This window comes from Carlito syrichta, unplaced genomic scaffold, assembly GCF_000164805.1.
Source record: "Carlito syrichta isolate Samal-C Ts95f unplaced genomic scaffold, Tarsius_syrichta-2.0.1 Scaffold300457, whole genome shotgun sequence".
Lineage (NCBI taxonomy): Eukaryota > Metazoa > Chordata > Mammalia > Primates > Tarsiidae > Carlito > Carlito syrichta.
This window is the reverse complement of record NW_007244553.1, coordinates 52,608-71,271: the sequence shown is the minus strand read 5'-3', so window position 1 is coordinate 71,271 and position 18,664 is coordinate 52,608. Positions and strand designations below refer to the sequence as shown.

The 18,664-nt window shown below is 39.6% G+C and overlaps 1 protein-coding gene across 1 annotated transcript in view; it reads right to left on the bottom strand.

Annotated features, from left to right (window-relative positions):
- LOC103256992 (inositol 1,4,5-trisphosphate receptor type 1) overlaps window positions 1–18,664 on the bottom strand; it is a gene marked incomplete at its 5' end in the record, with an annotated part of 163,365 nt that overhangs the window by 94,474 nt on the left and 50,227 nt on the right. The window contains 7 exons of the mRNA XM_021710740.1: window positions 1,793–1,837; window positions 3,166–3,261; window positions 9,527–9,673; window positions 9,785–9,868; window positions 11,018–11,116; window positions 13,334–13,492; window positions 15,767–15,853. Of these exons, the coding sequence (XP_021566415.1) occupies window positions 1,793–1,837; window positions 3,166–3,261; window positions 9,527–9,673; window positions 9,785–9,868; window positions 11,018–11,116; window positions 13,334–13,492; window positions 15,767–15,853 (717 nt within the window). The remainder of the gene's footprint in view (window positions 1–1,792; window positions 1,838–3,165; window positions 3,262–9,526; window positions 9,674–9,784; window positions 9,869–11,017; window positions 11,117–13,333; window positions 13,493–15,766; window positions 15,854–18,664) is intronic.

Genomic DNA, 18,664 nt, shown 5'->3' with positions numbered 1-18,664 from the left:
TTGACCAGGCGTGGTGGTTCTGGTTACTTAGAAGGCTGAGGTGGAAGAACTACCTGAACCTAGAAGGTCGAGGCTGCAGTGGCCATCATGCCATTGCACTCTAGCTTGGGTGACAATGAGACTCTGACTAAAAAAAAGAAAAAAGGAATTGAGGCACAGAGAGGGAAAGTAACTTACCCAGGGTCACACACATCATAAGTGGTAGAGCTGTAATTTAAACCCAGGTCTGTCTTTGCTCTCCCATCCTGCTTTTTCTGCTCATTAAGCTTTTTCTACTGCACTGCAAGACTGCCAGTCTTCCTTCACATACTGCAAGGCAAGGAGAGAAGCCCCATATCCCCCAGAGTACAAGGTTCACTTGGACATCAGCTCTTCTGAAATAAGCCCCAGCTTGCCTAATCTCAGAGGTGAGACTTGCCCTGTGCTGCCTCAGATGGCAGCACTGAGACCACTGGATGCAGGCCACACAGAGGCCCCTCCTTCTCTTGAAATAAAGAAAGTTCAAGGACAAAATCCGTCTTATGAAACATGCCTTTGCCAGTCCAAGTGTTCAAACAATAACTAGATGAACACAACGCAGAGAGGTTTACAATCGAGTTTCTCATGAAACTAGTTCTAGTTTCTAGTTCAACAGAAAGTTGAACTAGATCAGTGTTTTCCAAGCCATATTAACTGAAGAGAAACCTTTTGAAATGGACTCCAGAAGTAAGGGTTCCTGGGATGAAAAGAAGAGCAAGGAGCAGAAAAGGTTAGCTTCCCCAGAAAGTCCACAAATCAACAGTAAAAAAGCCTCAGCCAGCATGCTTCCAAGTTTCCTTCAAAGTTAACATTCTACCCAAACATAACTAGAAGGATCACTGAGACTGCAGAATTCGCAACACTTTCCAAGGACAACTACCAGTTTGAATTCTCTCCACCCCAATTCCCTTCACTAATGTGCCTGCTGTAAAGTCTCTCTGATTTTTTCAAAAATTTACTGAAAAAAAAAGACAAGAAAGAAAGAAAGATATATCCTCAATACCACCTACCATATCCACAACTGAGACCATCACATAGACATACATGTCAAGTAGAGCAGCAACAGTTTGGGGGCTTCATTCCACAAGAGCACCGTTTTACTTATACCCATCATTTCTGTGTAACACAACCACTGTCTTCTTCAACCATAACTATGGACACCTGAACCTCAAGTGCCTACCTATCAGCATTACTTGGCAATATAATCTCCAGAGAAAGGTCCATTTTGCATTAAAACTCCAAAGAACATTATACACTAAAGCCAATTCCTGACTTAGCAAAAGTAAGAATGGATAGTCAGACTTTTGAGTGTCTAACCAGATGCCAGGTGCACCATGACCCATGTGTTATCTCCACAGTCTCAAGTGACACTATCCACCTCACATGCCTTCCCCTTGAAAAGCTGAGTGAGTCTTAGATTGGAGTCAACAGCAATAAGATAATTGTCTGTAAAAGGCCAGCTTCTACATGGGCTGTCACTGGCTCCAATCTAGGAGTACTTCAAACAATATATGAACTTCTCCAACTGAGAGTTGAAGACTACTTGACCAGGCACACAGAAATAGCATTATGATCAACAGTCTCTTGGATCAATCAGGACACAAAGGGATATGATTCCCCTCAAGATCACAAAACATGACCCTCTTTTAAAGTAGCCTAAGGTTTCTCCTTCCCCAGCGCTCAACGACCTCAGTGACAGTTTCTTAAATGGCGTTCCAGATCATTTGGCCTCATCCTACCAGATGAAGACAAGAAGGCTCTTGTCCATACTTACTGAGGGCTGAAACTCCAGGCATTCTTCCTCAAAGTCAGGGTCTACCTGATGAAAAAGAATCATTAGGAAATTAAAACATCCATTGCTTTCTCAAGGACTGGATCCCACTTACAGGAGACTTCAAAGCCAGCAAACATCCTCGAACAGCAAAGAACTTGTCCCTTCCCTCTGTTCACAAAACCAGCATGCCACAACAATGACACATGTCACACAAGTACAACACATATGGAGTCTACCAGTTACCATTAAATAGCTCTCAAGTGTAGACAGAGGAACACAATGAACTCACTAGCAAAGAAATAGTTAAAAGCCTGAGACAAATAAAAGATCAATACACAGTCATTGATAATCCTGTTAATTCTTAGTTAAAAATAAAAAAATAGGCCTCCAGCAAGAGCTACATTAACCTCAAAACATGACAGATAGTGCAAACACCGTTAGTCTTTGGCAAACCACATAAATCAACATTTTTCACAGCTGATTAGTTGGTTCCCTAATTCTCTATGGCTCCATCTTAAATTTGAACTTAGACTTCTTGATCTTCCATTTTTAAATATTTCAAAATCATCTGCTCATACAAGTATCAGGGACCCCAGAGAGTTGAACACATTTAGATTCAGCATTCCTATGGTCAGTTGCTGAAGCAGTTCTGACACCCACTGTCACCTTGCAAATCTCTGTGCAGTCTCCCAGTGGTACCAGATTTTTGATGTATGACTAGAATCTGATATAAATATGCATCATACATCTTCCAGCAGATCAGAGTAAAACTCAACATCTGTCCCACAGTGGGGTGGCTCCTTAATTCTATAAAAAATTAAAAGGTAAATCCCTCCTGTCCTTCAGCAATGTGTCTCTCCTGTTCTCAAAAACGTTTCACAGACATTTAAGGTGAAGTTAATTTCAGTGGTTTTTTTGACATTCCAATGAGTGGGAGATAAGCCCCTGTCTATTCTACTAATGCTTTGAGTAATCAAGCTCTTTGTAAAATTGTCTGACTCTTCACATATCTTAATGCTTCCAACTTGCCACTGCAGCTGAGCCTCAGTCCCTCGTGGTAGGAGAGGAGCAGGTAGACAAGGTATGGGGAGGGCGAGTACATAAGAGCAAAGAGGAAGATAACCCTAAAAAATCTAGACTGGCATTATTTTCTTTCTCCCCACATCTTGTTGAAAACCCTCTACTGAGTATTAAAATGTGGTAATTGTTTTTGCCTCTTTTTTAGAAGAATGAAGCAGAAAAAACAGAACAAAAGAAGGTAAGTATGGAGACTATTTCCCTAAGCCTTTAACTACCAAATGGCGACAGGAGAATGAGAAAAGGTGGTTAGGTGCATTGGCCTTAAAAGAGAAAACACAAGGGCTGCCACTTACCTCTGCTGCTAAGTAATGCCCCGTGGCCAGGTGCTTGAAACGGAAGAGGCTGTTCCAATACCCAGCTCCTCCCCGACATGGGTCATGTTGCACCACCTGCAAGAAGAATGATCAGCAGGAGTGGAAGAAAAGTCAACCCATACTATGACAATACTGAATCCAAGACATCACAAGTCATAGTTCAGGAGTAACAAGCTGGGAAAAAAATCAGCATCTTGCAACAAGCCCACTGCGAGTGTCCTATGTGACATCCAAACTCAAACATAAATAATGTCTCTTTAAAGAAAGAAGAGTCTCCTAGTTAACATGCAATGGCTGGAGTAAAAACCTCAATAGGTTTTGGCTTATTTGCCTTAATTATAATGAAGTAGAAGATTCTGAAATGTATCCACAAAAAGCATAACTGATAAAAAGGAATTTTATAGCAAACTGTTGAAGCAATCTACACATGTACTCATGTGCTGGAACATACACACAGGCCTGTGCTCTGAAACATGAACTCACAGAGTCTGGGCCAATTTATCATAAAAATAAATGTCACGTCAGCTTCTGGCCATGACAGTATAACTGGCACTGGTACTGGTGTCATAAACAATCAGACATTGTACAGAATAGTTGATATTGCCATAGGCAACTAGAAAGCTGGATAAAATATATGAAACAACCGTGTTCGCGTGTTGGACTACAGGCAGTGCATGGCTATGAGCTCAGAGAACAGGGAAACGGACAAGGCAAGCTACCCTATTGTTCTGGTTTTCTACCCAGGGGTCTTCCATGGTCAGCAGCACAGGGAGTAAGAATCCACGCTGAGAGCACTGGGCTCACAGAATTAAGGAGACAGATCAGAGTTTCGGGAGACTGAGGTGGCTAGAATTTGTAGGGGCAGAATGCTGGAGCATATGGAGCAACATAAAAAATACTCCAGAAATCTGCACAGGACTCTCAAGTTTTGGCTGAATATCAGACTCCATATGCATAAGCCAAGGCCAAGTAAACACCAACGTGGGAACTGAAAGCTCAGAGTTCCCAGAGTTCACAGAGCTGGGAGGTGTACTGATTCTTGACAACGCAGAGCAGAGCAATCCTATGAAACACCTAGGGGACTAATGGAGGTGACAAAAGGGTTCCACCTCAGAAGTAGGGCTAATACAGCCTCCAAGTTAAAGCTATACTCCTACCTAATGAAGCTTGAAAACAAGCCTCCAAAGATCAAACTGATTCATAAGTAACTTTACTATCTAACAAAATAGAATTCAATATTCTTAAAAGGAACAACAGATCCCAGACACTCAATAAACTAGTGTTACAACGTTCAGTAAATAACCATAAAGTACTAGGCAAAGAATCAGGAAAACGTGACTCATAAACTCAGTGATCTGTCAGACAACATAAAATGATCCGGCATGGGTCTAAGTGAGCTAGTGGGGGTAGGAAAATTATTTGAGACATAATGACCCAGAGTTTTCCCATTTTGATACATACCTATATATTCAAGCTAAATGAACTCCAGTAGGAGAGATACACACACAAACACGCACGCACACACACACCCCAAGGCACAATATAACCAGATTAATAAAAATCAAAAATTAAAATAAAAAAAATCTTTAGAGCAGCAGGTAGGCAGAGGGAAGGGCTCTATATATAAGGAAAAAAGATTGTTAAAACTCACTGAATTCACATCGAAACCATGCAAACCAAATGATAGTGGATCAAAATTTTTAAAAATACAGAAAGGAAAAACTACATACCTAGAATCACATATCCAACAAAAATGAAGCCCACACAGAAAAAGTAGAACCCTGAAACACTTCTGGTGAAAATATAAAATGATGCAAACTACTTTGGAAAACAGTCTCACAGTTCCTCAAAAGATTAAACATAAAATTACTATATGACCCACAATTCTACATGTCCACACAAAAACTTGTACATGAATTTCATAGCAGCATTATTTACAAGAGTCAAAAAGTAAAAACAATACAAATGCTATAAATAAATGGATAAACAAAATATGGCATATCCACACATTAGACTAGTATCTTGTAATAAAAAGAAATAAAATACTGATTCATGCAGCAACATGAATGAACTTTGAAAACATGATCTGTTATGGTCTGAATGTTTGTGTTCTCCCAAAATTCATATGTTGAAACCAAACCTCTGGGTTATGGTACAAGAATATGTCTCTGGGAGGTGACTAGGGCATGGATAGAGTCCACATGAATGGGATCAATGCCCTATAAAAGAGACCCCAGAGAGCTCCCCAGCTCTCTTTCCATCACGAGGACACAGCAAATGAACCAGGAAGAGGCCCTCACCAGACACTGAATCTGCCAGTGCCATAATCTTGGACTTCCAGCCTCCAGCACTATGAGAAATACATTTCTGACGTTTATAAGCCACTGGTTTATGATATTTTCTTACAGCACCCCGAGTTGGACTAAGACATTATCCTAGGTGAAAGAAGTTATAAATAAAGGGCCACATTTATAGGATTCCATTCATTCAAAATGCCCAGCATAAGCAAATCTATAGAGATAGAAAGTAAATGAACGTCCAGGGCAGGAGGGTGGGAGGAAATTTAAGGGGAAATAGGGGTGATTGCTAATGAGTACAGGGTTTCTTTAGAGATGATAAAAATGGTCTAAAATCTATTGTGGTAATCTGTTGTGGTAATGGTTGCACAACCGTATAAAGCTACTGAAAACCACTGAATTGTATACTCTAAATGTGTGAATTGTGCAGTACGTGAATTATGCCTCAATAAAACTATCATTTTTCAAAAGGCAAATAAACAGATTTTTAAATGAAGGTGAAATAAAGATATCCTCACATAAATGAGTTAAGAGAATTTGTCATTGGCAAACATATGCTACAAGAAATGACAAAGGAACTGAAGAAATTAGACCAGAAGAAGACTTGGATCTACACAAGGGAATGAAGAGCTAGGAAAAACTACATAGTTAAATATAAAAGACTACAGTTCTTCTCATTTTTACATGTTTTTAAAATATAAGTGACTGTTGGAACAAGGTAAAATAAATAAAAATACACTGTGGGGCTTATAACATGTAGAAATAAACTGTATGACAATAACAACACAAAGGAAAGGAGGGCCAATAGAAGCACACTATAATAAGGTTCTTATGTCACAGATAAACAATTTGGTATTATGGAAAGTTGACTGGCAGCTTATAATGTCAACCCTAGGTCACTACCAAAAATATAAAATACATGGTGCTGCCTTCCTTCTTGTATTTTGAAAGGGCATCTAAGTTTCCAGAATTTGCAACAACAAAAAAAAGCATTTAAAAAGTGAGACAATCAATGTTGTCACAGGAAATTCAGAGAGAAAACTGGCAGGAAACAACCTGGCAGGAGTAAGAATTCGACTGCTGTTTTTTTCTCAGAGGGGAAAAAAAAAATAGAAAATGCTCTAGTGTAGACTTTTGCTTTTAAGCACTTACATTTTTAGAAGTCTATACCTCAAAAACTCGCCTTAAAAAGTCATCATCTTGTATCCATTTCAGCCAATGGTGAGAGAATAAAACATTGTACCTGCTTTTAAGGTACTAAAATCAGCCACAGTGACTCCTGTGGGGTTTTCACATTTATTCATTTTTCAATTTATGATAGCACATTAAAGCAAGGTACAAAGTGTTTACAAAGCAATGTCAATTCTGCAAACATACCCTGTTCATAGAAAAACAGCTCAATGGAAGTGGACACATTAAGTTAGTGAAATGACAGTTTACTTCTTCCCTTATTTTCTTGATTTCTCCATTTTTCCTTAGTTTACACTTATTACTTTAAATTGACTTGGGAAGATGAGAAAGTCTCTCTCTTTTTTTGCACCAGTATCCAAATTACACAGGAGAAGTGATTCTTAGAGACTATTTCAAATGTATAAAACTCTGTAGTGGGAACAATGAGGGCATCAATGATCAATGACAACAGTTAAGACTAAGTTCTAACTCTCAAGGAGTTTATAATCTAGAAGAAATGATGGTGCCCCTATGTAGACACGTACAATAACTAAAGAGAAAATTCTACAATGTAGAGAGAAGGAGGGAAAGGGGAAAATGGATAGAGGATAGAAATTAACAAAAACTTTTCATCATGACAACTAACTTGTCTATATAATGAGCAAAATGAACTTGATTATCACAACATCCATGTTAAAAGAGTGGCAAGACAATTTTTAAATGGACAAAATATCTGAACAGACATTTTTCCAGGGAAGCTACACATACAGCAAATAAGTACATCAAAAAAAGTTCAACATCATTAGCTGTAAGGGAGATGCTAATCAAAACCACAATGAGATTTCACTATATAACTAATTTAAATGATTAACAGTGAAAAGACTAACCATACCACATGTTAGTAAGGATATAAAAGAACTGGAATTTTTGCCGGGCTCGGTGGCTCAGCCTGTAATCCCGCGCCTTTGGGAGGCTGAGGTGAGTGGATTGCCTGAGCCTGCGGGTTTGAGACTCGCCTGGGCAGCAAGACCTCATCTTTACAATAAATCAAAAAATCAGCCGGCGTGGTAGCGCATGCCTGTAATTCCGGCTACTTGGAAGGCTGAGGCGGAAGGATTGCCGGAGCCCAGCAGGTCGAGGCTGCGGTGGCCAGAAGCGGCCACTGCACTCCAGTCTGGGTGACCGAGTGAGACTCCAACTCAAAAAAAAAAAAATTAAAAGATTCCCATCTCAAAAAAAAAAAGAACTGGAATTTTCATATATTACTGGTAGAAACATAAAATGGTCCAATCACTTCAGAAACCAGTCTGGCAATAAACATACACCTACCATGTGATCCAGCTATTCTACTCCTAGCTATTAAGCCAAGAGAAACAAAAGCTTGTATCCATACAGAAACTTGTATAAAAATGTCCCTAGTAGCTTTATTTGTAATAGACAAAACTTGGGAATTACTCAAATGTCCATAACAGGTGAACAGATTAACAAATTGTGGTATATCCATATGATGGAATACTATGCAGGATGATAAAGAAATGAACTATTTTGATACAAGCAAAAACATAGATGAATCTCAAAATAATTATGCTGAGTGAAAACAAAGACTATCTACCGAATGATTCCACTTAAAGTTCAAGAGCTAGAATTATTAATTCTTGGAGACAGAAGTCAAATCAGTGGTTACCTCTCCGAAGAAAAAAGAGTACACTGCCTGGAAAGAGGCTCAAGGGACCCTCCAAGGGGCTGCTATTGTTTTATTTCTTGGCCTGGGTTCTAGTTACATGACTGAGTGTATATGTAAAACTTCACTGAGTTATGTACTTTTGACTTGGGCACTTTCGCATATGTAAGCCAGACCTCAATAAAAACATACAGCAACTGAAGCTAGGGAAGAAGGAGAGGAGAATAAACACAGACAGAAAAATGTATCTACTCAGCAGCAATTACACAGAGAGGAATACTTTGAGTGAGGAGCACAGCTCCACGTTAATTCAAGCTTTCTTGACCTCTGTCATCAAGCACTCAAATCATGTCCTCCTGGTCCTATTCTAGTCTCTCAATAATCCACATGCTGTGGGAAGAATCTTCTACCTTCTTTAGGTAGCACAATTATTATGCTACTCCCTTGTTCAAACAACTCTCCACCTTTCTCCCCTACCTATAAATTAGATCCTTACAGCCTGAATTTATGGCCCTTCAGGCTCTGATCCCCAAACAGTTTCTGTTTTATTTCCCAAGCCTAACCTACACTCCCTACCAAACAGCCTACCAAGTTTTATCCCAAGGCTTCCTCAGGTTTCCAATTCTGCACTGTCCTCTTATATGAAGTGACCTACTCCATTCATCTCTTCCTTCTGAAATATAGATCATCCTATAAGTACCAGCTCAGACATTATCTCCTTCAGGAAGTTTTCCTTAATTCTTCACCCAAGCAGAAGTTCTCCCCGCTCCCTCACTGACACCTCCAGAGCATGTGGAATGTGCCTCTTATCACCTTCACTATTCTGCTGCGTGTTGCAGTTATCTGGATGTATTTCTTCTCCTTTCTGCCTCATCAATAATGTGGGCATCACCTACGTATCATGCCGGCTAGACACTTGATTAAATATTGTTGTGATAAACGAGCAAGGGAAAGAAAAAAACAGAAAGAAGAGATCAGACAGCTCAGAGAAAGAAATTTCCAATTTCACTTATGAGTTTGCTTCCCAAGTTGATATTTTTCCTCCACAAGAATATCCAGTATCCTTCTGATATGTTGTGATGCACTTATTTCAATAAGTCATCCAAACCCATTTTTGGAAGAGGACAGGTATAAGTTTATATCCTATCAGCCTACGAGTCCCCTCTCCCTGGCTCTCGCACCCACTCCTTACCTCCACCTCCCACAGGGCTTTTGAACTTGTGGCAGATGTGGCCGACTGCCGGCCTGTAGTTCTCAGGAAGACATGTTGCTTTTTCCTGTGCTCATCACAAGTGAGAAATTTCTCCTGCTCAGCATGGAACAGCCTTACCACATCACCCTAAAAGTCAATGCAAAAAGGAATGAAAGGAAAATGAACTTAAAAAGAGAACTAAGTCACCGTCCTAAGAAGAGCCAAGTAATACCCAGTCCATCAAGGTATCAACCTTACCCCCTTTAGTATGTCATCTTTGTTATCACTCCATTTCATGAAAAGAACTATTTTCCAGCTTGTATTGCAGTTAACGGAATTGACCTGGAAAACAAATCAATTATTTTTTCACACAACCCTCACAACAACTGTGCCATCCAGCCCAAAATGCCTCATTGCAGCCCAAGAAGCAAGGCTGTGTTTCAGACTAAAAATTTCTAAAGATTGACACCATTAAGATCACAGAACCTGCAGATTCAATTGGCCTGATGGAAGTATTTGGCAATAAATGGTTCATTTGCACTAATCACTATGTTTGCTCCAACTATGACTAATAGAACCAATGCCTTCCTGCCCTTCTGGAACAATATTTTCCTTTTCCTCCAAGTCTCTTGTTCTGTAGCCAGAAAGTGAAGGTCTAATGAAAACAAGTACTTATAAGATGAAATGAGTTACAATGGCAAAAAACGAGGCCAGTGTATACATTCGAAAATGTTAATGATAATTGCTAGCAGCAGCAGCCACTGTCTGTGCCCTAAGTCTATGCCAGGCACCACACTAAATACTAACATTCATGATCTCAATTAATCCTTGGCAACATCCTAAAAAATAGGTTTAATCATAATCCTCTGTTTCTGAGATAGGGAAACTGATGCCCAGAGTGACGGGGTAACTAACCTACAGTCACAGAGCTAGGAGTGGCAGACTCGGGATCTAAATCCACATCTGTCCCACTCTAGAGTTTGTGTCCATCAGGCAAATAGTTATGTCACAAGCAAGTTACTGTCCTTGTATTCTATAATAGCCAATTAGAGGCTAAGCAGATGAACTGCCAAAAGAAAGCAATCACCCTAGCAAGGCTGCTAATATTCTGTAGTGTTCCTTTCTTAGCAATTAGAAAAAATAATCCTGTTTAGGAAGACAAGTTGGAAAAAGATATCCCTCAGGCCATAAAAAAAATTGGTAAAAGGGACCCTTCTGGATTAACAAATTAGAAAACTATCCCCCAGTGATGAGAGACTTAGCAAACTGAGTACTCAGGTGAACGTCAGCTCCTATCCACCACCCACTGCCCAGACTTATACAGCCTTATGAGGCAGCCCTGACTTTTGTTCTCAGTTTCCACACCTGCAGAACAGGCACATCGCCCCAAGTCACTGCTGAAGGCACTTTCAGCACACACATGCACAACCCCCAGAAAGACCTGCTCCTGCAGCATAATCTCACCCACAAACCAAAACTCCATTTCCTTACCTCGTTGCAGCCTGGATTATCCACCAGCTGATGGCTGCTGGCGTGTAGGGGCTGACCAGCATTGACGGGGTTCAGAACAACTTTGTCACCTATGACCACCTAGAAAGGAAAGATGCAATATACAATAGGGTTTTTCACAAAACTGATCAGGACTTCAGACTGACCAATGGGTAGTTCCAGGAGGAACCACAGTTCAGTACACAAACTGTACCGAAAAGGCCCAGCCCTAACAAGTAGAACGATACAGCACACACTGCACATATTTTAAGGCCTGACCCTGCACAAGGGAGGTTTTGGGGGCAGAGAGGGAGGTCTCATATTTACAAAGCTAAAGCTGAATTTTGTTCCACAACTGTCAATGGTTATACAGAGATGTTTTAAAGTCAGAAGAAAAAAAAATGTTATCTCTGTTACATTCAGTTGAGCTACTGGTTTAAATAAGCTCTAAATAAATTTTAGAAAAACCAGGATATTGTCTGAGTTAAGTCTCTAACTTTGAAACAATAAAGCCACAATTTAAGGCTTCTAAAGCAATGACTTTCATATTTACTACAACTCACATTAAGAAATACATTTTCTAGGCTGGGAGTAGAGGCTCATGCATAGAATCACGGCACACTGGGAGACCAAGGTGGGAGGATTGCTTGAGCCTAGGAGTTCAAGACCAGCCTGGGCAACAGAGTGAAACTTCATCTTCACAAAAAGTCAAAAAAATTAGCCAGGCGTGGTGACATGTGCCTACAGTCCCAGTTGTTACTCAGGATGCTGAGGTGGAAGGATCTCCTGAGCCCAGGAGGTCGAGGCTGCCATGAGCCATGATTGTTGTGATCATGCCACTGTACTCCAGCCTGGGTGACAGAATGAGAACTGACTCAAAGAAAAATAAGTAAATTTTCTACTATGACCAAGTCATATGTATAGCCATATAGATGTGTGTGAGTGTGTGTAACTGAAACAAAAGTTACAGTCCCAAAGCAAGACTTGGCCTGATCACATGTAACACAGCCTGATAATTTCTATTCTATTCCTTTTGAAATGATTATAGTCACAAGGCACAAAGTTGATTTTGTGGCCCATAAACAGTTCAACACTGATAGCTTGAAAAACACGATTCCAAAAGGGTAACTCTTCAAGTCCATCTTCTCAACTAAGTCATGGCCAAACACATTTGTTCATAGGATAGAAAGCAAAAGATGTGCCAAAAATGAAATGCAGAACAAGACACACTCTTTTTTATTATGGGATTGGAAGGAGGGGAGTGAAGAAGACAATGTCCTAGGATGTAAAATCCACTTATTTTCAGTTGAATACATTTGGGGAGCATATTTTCTCTAACTCAAAATGTATATGAGTCCTTTCAGTACATCCAAAACTTCTGGTGAAATCTAAGCTTTACTGGATTTTTCTTTCAATTCTCATTGCAGGAACAACAGTTATGGTACACCAACTATGAGGGAATGGTCTGGTACTAGATGCTTCTGGCATATAATATACAATATAATACATACACAAGCGCAGAAACATACTTAAACTGCCCAAAGTTTTTAAACTTACAAGGCATTACTTAAAAATGTCAAAACTCAGGGTAAGTCTGATTAAGCATTTTGAGAAGATTTCATGCTGTGTGAGGCACATATTTTTTTTTAAATAAAAAGTAATTACTTTAGAATCTTAACCAGATAACAAATATAGCTGATAACATTTAAACATATTCATTGTTAAGTATATGCTCTGGTAATGGCTGACTAATTTAGCTAACAAAAGTCACCATGGAAAGGATTGCCCCGTGGCTTTACATCCTAAAGAACCCTCACAGGAGCGACCCCTGCTTGGGACTAGTTACAGCTGCTGAGTGAGATGAAGAGGCTGCCTGCTTATCAACACAGGAGCAAATGAAGCTAATCCCAAAATCTGCTCACCTTCCCTGTAGCTATTTCTTTTCCATCCTTCATCCATTACTCACTTTATTTCCAAAACAGAAAAAAATTTCTATTCCACTAATGGTTCTGGAAGAACAGGATTCCTCTCCAGAACATTCACATGAGATAACTGTTTTCGTGGTAAGGTTACCAATGTGATGAGCTGTTCATCTAGCTTTTTCAGAAGTCCAGCAGGAAAAACATAGTGACTGTATTTAGGTCACACTTCTCTCCACATTCCCCTGTTTGCCAAACACTAGTTTCCATAGCAATTTCTTTCTCTTCATACAGGATATGCTTCTGGTTCCAACTTTAAACTTCTAGTTGACTCTAACATACAGTCATGATTCAAGGCATGGCATGGAACACTAATTCTAAGCTGAGAATTTGTACTTACACTGTCTCCGATAGATCGCAACTTGTAGAATGGCTGGATATAGAACCAGGACCCTTCATTCCCAGCCTCGTCCAGTGTCACTCTCATGGCATTCTTCTCCAGCAGAGCTGGAAGCCTCTTATTCACAGTTAGATATTTATTACTTTTCAAGTGCAGGAGCTGAAAACCCACCAAAAGAAAAGAGGGAGTGTCAGCAAATCTCTGAATTTTCTACCATTTCTCTCTCAGTCATATAAACTATGCATCAAGTGTTCTTCCCATGAATGAGCTGTTTGTGAAGTTAGGAGACCACAAAGCATCTAAGACTGGGAATGATGAAAATGAAGAAAGAATAAAGGGAGCAGAAGCGAAGGGCAGAACAGAAGAAAAATATTTTTCTTCAACATAACTGTGGACAAGAAGGATGTTACCATGGCCAACTGTATCATCATCTGCCACCTGCTAATGGGAAGGGCTTAGCCCTATGTTACGGGCTAAGGAACTGCCGTTTGATATGCCCCAACACAAACTTGGAGCTAAGGAAGGCAATTTTGAACACAAGAAACAATTTGTTTAAAAGGCAACCCCACTGGGGGACTGGCATTTCATTAAGAAGAATACGGCTTGGAATCTCCAAGCACTTTTATTCTCTATTCCTGGGTAATGGTCACATAAAGGGGATGGAAAGACTGAGGATCTAGATGAGAAACAACATGTCTGATAGTCAGTATCAACCAGGAAGAGCTGGTCAAGGTGTCCCAACTCAATAGGCTATAAGAGAAAAGGGAAGGGCATATGAAAGACACCCAAACCCTGGAGAAATGGAAAGACTGGCATGGAACTTCACAGTTAACTGCCAATGTCCCCCATTTCACATATTAACAGACACAGTTACAAAAACAGTCCTAAGAGGTCTTTAAATCTTCTAACAGTGTTGTTGGAGGTGGAGGAGTAACCTGTCTGACCTATAAGCCCCTGACATCCCCTGGCTAAGAAAAACAAGGGGAAGGCTATGTTGTCCCAAGTCTTCACTGTTCCCTTGGTGAGTGGCCCCTGGTGAGTGGCCCCTGGCCCTGCAAGCAAGTTAGTTTATAAACCAAAGTTAGCTATAGGTAGATCCAAAGATCTAGGCTGAGAGGAAGTAATAGCAGCTGAGTTATTATGTATCCACAGCTTATTCTGGGACAGACGCCCCTCAACCATCCTAGAAAGCAGATGCATTACTATTTCCATTTTGCTGGTGAGCAAACTGAGACACGAGAAGATTTCTTGCTGAAAATCTCACAGTAAGTCACAAAACCCTACATAAAGGGCATTTAAGAGGTTATGTCCCTAACCTCTATGCACCTTTCATTTTCATCACAAGCATATTGTCCAATCTAACCAAATCAGGGCATCCTATAGTCTGAGTCTCAGGGTGCTGGCCTGGCCCTGTAGTAGAGCTGATATTAAACCTGGAGCTCTCCTGAACTCTTGCAAACATTCTCAAGTGGATGGAACTTGAGGGAGAGGTGAAGTGGGACTGGCTAGACCTAATCTTCAAGCAGATTTTGGAAGCTACTTTCACTATTTCGAAAGGCCTAATGTAAACAACCCATTTAACCCCTCCAAAATTGCTTTTACCAATTTTTTTTTACTAGCTTTTCCATCCTCCTGATTAGCACTGTTCTATACCTAACGGCAATAGAAATGGGAAAAAATTCCTTTGTAATGTTTACACAGTACACAAAATATTTCAAAAAGAGAAATAATAGCAAGATAACCAAATGGGTTCAGGTACTCAAAAGTTGGTAAGCACAACCCTTTATGCCTGGGTCAAAATGATCTGGTAGCTGGACAAATAGAGACAATCACATTTGGCACTAAGCTTCCTCAAACACACAGTTTCTGCAAGACCTGGTTAGACCCAGGATCTCGTGAGCAAAATCTGTAGTAACTATTTCCTGGATTGTATTTTATCCCCATCCCAAATTTAAGGCACAAAAGATTAGTAAGCCTTGTATCTCATGAGACATGAGAATAACCCATATTTTTGATAAATACAAAAAACTAAAATGATAACTTTTTAATGAAAACATTCTGAAGATCGAGAACTGCTCTTATTACCACTGGTTGAGTAGCTCTTGATCAATAGATTAAAGTTACAAGGAAGCAATTGTCACTAAACAGGAAGAACTTTCAAGCAATGCCAAGTTAGGTAAGAAGCTTCCCATTTGAAATATCTGGACATATGTTAAAACATCAGCTACAGAGGGAGAGAAGTAGATGCTCACACTGAGAGACGACCAACTAAAGAGCCCAAGAGTCCATCACATATAACAAAAAACACTAGAATGTTTGCAATAAACTGGAGTCCCACTGTGAGGTATCCAAACCCTATCTCCTGTGTTTGTCTTCTCAGTTTCATTCTTTACAACACTTCAGCTCCAGAAGAGAAGAGCCACCTTGACCTACCTGGATCACATTGCCATACTGGATTACAGTGCCCAGCAACTTTCTGTTTTCTGTTTCATTCTGCTTCTTTTCCAAGTCTGCAGCATGCTGTACATTGAGAAGAAAGACTGGTCATAAAGGGAAAACAATGGGTTATATTATTCTGCAGCTATGCAAAACAAATGCAGCCAGTTAATATAAGAACCACAGAAATGAGCAAATCCTTATGTATACCCTGAGGCTAAGTGTAATGAGCCAGGGAGTTCAAAAAGCCAGTCTACTCTGCCTTTGCTTTGTTGGCTTTTTGGCCTCTTTAAAATGTTTGAGATTTTTTTTCCCTGTAAGGAACTCATGGACACTTGCTTAGGGAGAGGCAAGTCTAAAGTTTAAATTTTTTTGAGAAAATCGGGTAGGGACAGAGGGGAGAGGGATCTGCATAGCTCTTTTGTGATTTTAAAAGTACTCTTTAAGGCTTTGGGGTAAAATAAAACTGAATTTAAGTGCTGGTTTGGGGTCGTTTATCATTTTGTGACCTTGAGTGTTTTATTTCATATCAGTGAGCCTCAGTTTCCTCTTATGTAAAATGAGGATAATAATGGTATCTACTAGGAATCACATTGCATAGTACCTGACCAATGTAGTACACATGGAATATTAGCTACTATTGTTAGACTTTAATAATAATTTAATAAATTTACATGACATTTCCTTGAGGGGAAGACTATTATCCCACTTTTAAAGAAGAAATTGGCTCAAAGGATTAAAAATTTTGGTCACCACTGCATAGCTATTTGGATGATGGGTATAAAAGGCGTTTGTGATCCCATTTCTCTACTTCTTTTTGGGGGGTGAGGGAGGCATAGAGACAAGGTCTCACTATGTTGCCTAGGCTGCCTTGAACTCCTGAGCTCAAGCAATCCTCCAGCCTCGGCCTCCCAAAGTATTGGGATTATCAGCGTGAGCCACCCTGGCTGGCCAACTCCTGTGTGCTTTTGAAATTTTGCTTAAAAATTATTTTACTCACACATTCATTAAGTCGCAGAGATAGTCCTCAAATCCACATGTGGATTAACTCCAAATTTACATAATTACCAATGAGATAATGCCAGTCCAAATTTGGCATGCTAGGGAATATGATAAAGCTGGATAGAGGGTTTTAGAATAGCCTGCCAGGGCCACCACCCTGAACAGTCATTTTCTTTCATCCATCTGTAACACTCTGAAAGTACTGTTATCATATTCCAATCATGCTAAAGGGGAACTAAGTTCATCCCAGGCAATCAGCAAACTGTTGTTCTAATTCCTGTCTCCCAAACCTAGACTGGGTGAAGGAGAAATAAAATATCAGGGAAGAAATTCAGTGTTGAACCGGAAGGATGATAAAACTCTGATGACCAACAGTATACTTCAGAAGTGCTTCCAATGCTTTCTTCCTAGAGTTTCCCACTTCCTTGAGGCAAGATGCTGCTAGATATCAATGAGACCTCTTAATTTCACAGGTCGTTCTGGACATGGTCTACACACCAGCTTTATCATTTTATCCACATCACTTAATTTCACCAAGCCTTAGTCTTCTTACCACAAAATGGAAAGAATGCAAGCCTTTTAGGGCTATTGTAAAGATTAGAGAAAATGTGTGCCAGATATATAATAGCCATTTAGTAACAAATTTTAGCCATTATTATTATACACAAATTTCTAAAACCAAGAAATGTTCTGATGATGAAAATTTCAAAAGGGACCTAAGTTGGCTAGGTCATGAATTTGTTTCCTTCAAATTTACCATCTGTTCCACCTCTACTTTAGAGGATGGATACATTTCTGAGAAAGAAAAACTACAGAAAGCAATCCTAAAACAAAACAAAGCCACATTACAGGAAAGGAATGGTCTGTATTCATCAGTATGGATCACTACAAGTTGACTATATCTGTATCAACTCTTTAATACAATGGTCCATTCAGAGCTTCCCTTGCTCTCTTTTGGAATTAGTGACCAGTCTGCTATTCTCAGTTACACAAGGAGAAAATCCACTGAGTTCAAGACACATTCAGAAATAATACCAGTGCTGACAACGAGGCAATTCTTAGCATCCAAGCTGCCCTCAGCAGGGTCTTCCTGAACCTTCTCTTTCCCCTGCATAAACATTCATCTCAATGGCCTACCACCTCTTGTTCTTTCTCTTTCTATGACAGAGCTTCACACCCCTCTGGAGATCTCTACAGTACCCACAGGTTCGTTTTCCAAACAAAACATTGGATTGAATCCATTTGGAATACAGGTTTATACTCTGTGGAGAGTCATTTGTTCTTTCTGCTAAGCAGTTCTCAGCTAACACTGAAACTGGAAACTCAAGAGAGAGAAATTGTCAAAGGGAGAAAAATCAAAAATTCAGTAAAATAAAACATAACATTTCCAACATGCAAATATAGTTTTTCTCTGTTCAAAACATCACAATGAAAGGATTCACCTTTAGAGAATTTTTAAATAGTATTTCTTGGAGTCCAGTGAGATATAAGCTCCTCTTTAAGAGGCAAAATTCTCACGGACATTCCCCCTTACGCTCAGGAATTTCCAAGGACCTCAGTTTAAGAAACTCTAATCTAAAAGATTAATGTCCTACCTATACTTAGACTAAGTACAGTATAAAGGCAGCAACCCAAGTGGTCACTGGCATATCGAGAAAGAAATGTCAAATTAATCATCAAGAAGGTATATATCCCATATTAAAGCCTAACCTAAACACCTGCAGCTCTAAAGGGCAAGGGTATTTGTTTAAAGACATCTAAAGGTAAAAGTAGAACAGAAAATTAAAATCGGAGAATATTTAAAAGCTTCTCTTTAAATAAAAATGTAATCAATTATTACTTCTAAAACTTTGCTAAAACTCTGTTAAACTAAGAGTTATAATTAGTAAAAAA